Raw genomic sequence first — 4,588 nt, forward strand, 5'->3', positions numbered from 1 at the left:
TGTTTGTGCATATGCAACTTAGAATGAATGTTATGGTTTAATTACAAGAAGGCGGTGTTCTATCTTTTGACAAAGACAATAATTGTGATTTGAAAGAATCTTAATCCACACTCTAGGACTGACCATGCAGAGATAATTTGTGAGCTTAATTTAACCAAACTCTCTTCACAAATTGAAATCATAAGAGATAAATATCTTTCTTCCCCAAACGCACATATAAGGTTGAAGGTTAAATGCTTCTTGCAATAACAAAAATCTCTACAGCTCTAGAAGCTAAATACACATGTAAGAAGAATATCACACGGCCATTTACTTCAAGCTCAGTTGTTTGCAATCGATAAATGGTATTAATGAGAAAGAATGGTCTTTTGATTCAAATTTATTAGACATGCCTTCAGAGAGTAAATAAGAATAAAGACTCCTCAACAATGCCAGACTACTTGACCATGAATGATTGAATAAGGACTGTGTATAGTGTATACCTGTTGGTGTGTAAGGTTGCTTGGCTGCTGGTATATTGAAGAGTATAGTGTGCAGTATTAATGCAAAACTTAAAGCAGTTGTTGAATGCGGCAAAAGAATCAGCAAGGCAAAGTTATTGCATATGCGGAATTGACACATTGAGTTCCTTAATTTTCTGCAATAAAGATAGAGTTTGCTACATTTGTCACAGTGAGGCATTTGTTGTCTGGATAGGTGCCGTAATTTTCTGTGTGGAGGATTACACATTCTACACTGAGCAATCTTCAACAGATATTTTTTGGCCCTAAAAATGTTGTATTCTGCACTGGAAAGAGGTTTGTAGGCGTCTCCAACATGTTTCATTCATATTTCAGCTGGTTTGAAATCAAGAGACAGGCATGCCGACAAGTTCACAATAAAAGCCTAACAAGCTTGTCTTGAAAAATCAAGAACAAAATTCACTAATGTTTTTACTTTTAATTTTTTTATATAAGTGAGACAGTTAATTAACTGCCAATCAGGAAATATTAACCAATATGCTATTAGATTCAATTGAATACAACATAAAAAAATGCAACTGAGATTCAATTTAGATAAAAATTAGAATTAAAAGTATGATTTGTTTTCCAATTCTACAAGGAAAGTAATCAAAAAATGCTGATGATGCAATCAAGCCAGTCCCTTTATATTTTTTGAACCAAGAATCAGCCAAGAAAATACTCTCTTCCAGAAACTGCAAAATTGTTCGTGGTGACGAAGAAGGGAGTACAAGCAATCACGTAATTTTATTTAAAACATGATTTTTTGAATGTGCAAATAAAAGATGTCAAATTGGACATACCAAAAGGTGGTGTAACCCATTTCTGCTGACTGTCAAAACGATTTTATAAAAGATGGAGTTTTTTTGGGGCTTCTAGTTTTATATCCAGATTTAGTAGGCTTTCCCCAAGGTGAAACTGAAGGTCGGCCTCCTTTTGTGCGTCCTTCACCTCCTCCATGAGGATGATCCACTGGATTCATAGCAACACCTCGAACAACAGGACGTCTGCCCAGCCACCGGCTCTGTCCTGCTTTGTAAAGCTTCCGTGCTCCATGGTTGGGATTGGAAACCATACCGATAGTGGCTCTGCATCGAGAGTCTAAGACCTTTTCAGCATTTGAAGGCAACCGCACAAGACTATGAGTTTCATTTTTCTTCACTATTTTAGCATAGGTTCCTGCAGATCGACACAGCTGTGCACCTTGACCTGGCAATAATTCGATACTATGTATAAACGTTCCCAAACGCATATCAGCTAATGGTATGCAATTTCCTACTTGATTGTTTGGATCCAGAGTATACTGATACTGCAGTTGCGATACATGCTGACTGCTACTAGTATCATCATCTAAGGTTCCAGAGCCAGAATTCATTACCATCGTGCCTGGTTCCATTTTCTGGCCAGCTAATATATAACTAACAAGTGCACGATCAGCTGTGTAGGCACAAGAATTATCTTTACTCATCTTCTTCCTCTTCTTCGTCTGCCTTGATTTATGAACTTTCTTACCAGAATCCAGCAAAGAACTAAGGAAAATTTTACAGAATCACAAATTTTAGAAATTCTGGCAAATCTTTTTCAATATCCAATAACCAATGATGTGCATTAGCTGATGATTAAAAAACAAAGGGATTCACAATGCACAAAAGCACCTCTAAGAATCTGTTAATACATAATAGAGTAGTAAATGTAATTCACCACTTCATGCTTCTCAACCTTTAGCCTCTTTCCACAGTGACTAAAACATTTTACATGAGGTTGTCTCTTACAATCATTCCAGTCAACATTTTTTTCTAATGTGACAGATCATTCATGCACAGAGTCCCCTCACATCGACACAAAAAGTAAACACAGAAATAAAATTTACTTCTGACCCCTTAAATGGCGGAAAAATATGAAGTCAAAGGGAAAACGGACTAGTTACCTGGAAGATGTCCAGGAAAGCTTCTTTTTGCTCGGAAGGCCGCCTCCCCACCTTTTAACCTCGCTGAGAGCAAAGAATTTTTTGTTCGGCTTTTCTGGCGTTCGTAGAGCGTAAACAGCGGGCTTTGCCCCAGCCACTGCCATCCTTGGCAAGAAAGAAGTAGAAGATTCAGCTGCAGTTGCGGACAAGATGGAAGGCAAGCCCATCATCCTCCCCTTGAAGGAAGAGAAAGAGTATGTGGCATTAATGGGGGCCTTAACTTTAGGCATTTGAGGTGGGGAAGGGGAAGCAGAACCCTCGTCCTTGTGCTTGCGTTTGAGGTGATCTACTCCCGACAGCCATCGAACTAAAGCAATGCGACCAGAGCGATTTGGGTCGTATTCGATGCGCTCAACAATGCCAGTGGATTTAGAGGGCGTATTGCGCTTCACATCAACTACTCGCTGCAACCGCTTCGCTCCACCACCTCTGTGAAATATGGTAATACGTCCCGCTGAGTTTCTTCCTGCAGATTTATCTTTACCAAACGTCAATTGTTTGATCGCTCTTGCTTTGCCCCGTTCAATCACAGCTCTAAGAGCTTTTCCGCCGGACATTTTGGCTTCATCAACTATCTCCCAACTAGCAACATTCTTGTAAGCCTCATAGTCCGATCAGAGGTCTGATCAATCTTCCATTTTCAAGCAACTCCGTTTTGTTTTTGAGATACGCTGCTCTCTTCGCTCGCTGTGTTTGCTGGCCTTATAATCACTGCCCTAACATTATGTTTGATATTCAAGTGAAATAAATTGTTTGCTTGGATTGAAATAGGCTTTAACGAAACACCAGCAATTGATCTCTCAAACTGCCAATACCCCCTCTTTGTGCAATGGGTAGCCACGACGGGTGGAAAGCCAATCATGGAAAAAATATATTTTTTGTTTTCATATATTTGTATGGTTCATGAAATCTAAATGATATTTTTTAATTTAAAAAAGTATTAATTGATAAGTAATAGTTTGCACTCAAATATGTATAAGGATCTTAAATATGATTAAGATAAAGTTTATAAGTTAAAATAATAATCAAGTTCTATTATCATTATATTCGTGTTATTTGCATAGAGTTGAAGCGAGGGAAAGTGAGATATAGGGATGAAAATTATATATATATATATATATATATATATATATATGGGGGATGAGGGTAAAGAGATATAAATAAAGGTAAGGGATAAAGAGGAAAATGTAGGTGGAGGTGGCGATGGAGAAGGAGAGGGGGAGGAAGAAGAAGAGAGAGATGTTGAGAGGGATGGATATGTGTGTGTGTGTGTGGGGAGAGATGTAGTGATAGAGAGAAATGTTAGTGAGATATAGGGATGGAAAGGACAAATAAATTGAGGAAGAGAGAGGGGTGGGGGTGGGCGTAAGAAGACACAAATAAAGGGCAAGGATAGAGAGGACGTTTTGTTTTTGAGATATGCTGCTCTCTTTGCTCGCTATGTTTTCTGGCCTTATCACTACCCTAACATTATATTTGATATTCAAGTGAAATAATTATTTGCTTGGATTGATATAGGCTTTAACAAAACACCAACAATTGATCTCTCAAACTGCCAATACCCCCTCTTTGTGCAATGGGTAGCTACGACGAGTGGAAAGCCAATCATGGAAAAAATATAATTTTTGTTTTCATATATTTGTATAGTTCATGAAATCTAAATGATATTTTTTAATTTAAAAAAGTATTAATTGATAAGTAATAGTTTGCACTCAAATATGTATAAGGATTTAAATATGATTAAGATAAAGTTTAAAAATCAAAATGATAATCAAGTTCCATTATCATTATATTCATGTTATTTGCATAGAGTTGAAGCGAGGGAAAGTGATGTGTGTGTGTGTGTGTGTGTGTGTGTGTGTGTGTGTGTGTGTTAGTGAGGTATAGGGATGAAAAGGACAAATAAGTTGAGGAAGAGAGAGTGGTGGGGGTGGGCGTAAGAAGACACAAATAAAGGGCAAGGATATATATATATATATATTACTTTTTTTTTTTTAAATGTGTAAATGTATGGAGAGATGTAGTGATAGAGAGAAATGTTAGTGAGATATAGGGATGGAAAGGACAAATAAATTGAGGAAGAGAGAGGGGTGGGGGTGGGCGTAAGAAGACACAAATAAAG

General features: G+C 37.5%; 1 protein-coding gene across 1 annotated transcript; it reads right to left on the minus strand.

Annotated features, from left to right (window-relative positions):
• Positions 1-1,026: 1,026 nt before the first annotated feature.
• LOC149578563 (large ribosomal subunit protein uL2m-like) lies at positions 1,027-3,212 on the minus strand. The gene is made up of 2 exons (XM_089829850.1): positions 2,428-3,212; positions 1,027-2,029 (listed from the first exon to the last, which is right to left on the minus strand). Exons 1-2 carry the CDS (start codon positions 3,021-3,023, stop codon positions 1,336-1,338), a joined length of 1,290 nt encoding a protein of 429 aa, XP_089685976.1. The 5' UTR covers positions 3,024-3,212; the 3' UTR covers positions 1,027-1,335.
• Positions 3,213-4,588: the final 1,376 nt, after the last annotated feature.

This window comes from Cupressus sempervirens, chromosome 1 (genome assembly GCF_028749045.1).
Source record: "Cupressus sempervirens isolate cs-2001-9-10 chromosome 1, ASM2874904v1, whole genome shotgun sequence".
NCBI lineage: Eukaryota > Viridiplantae > Streptophyta > Pinopsida > Cupressales > Cupressaceae > Cupressus > Cupressus sempervirens.

Coding starts and splice junctions, on each gene's coding strand:
- LOC149578563 (XM_089829850.1), bottom strand. CDS start 3,023: ATGTCCGGCGGAAAAGCTCTTAGAGCTGTGATTGAACGGGGCAAAGCA. Junction 2,030..2,427: donor CTTTCCTGGACATCTTCCAG/GTAACTAGTCCG, acceptor AATTTTCCTTAG/TTCTTTGCTGGATTCTGGTA.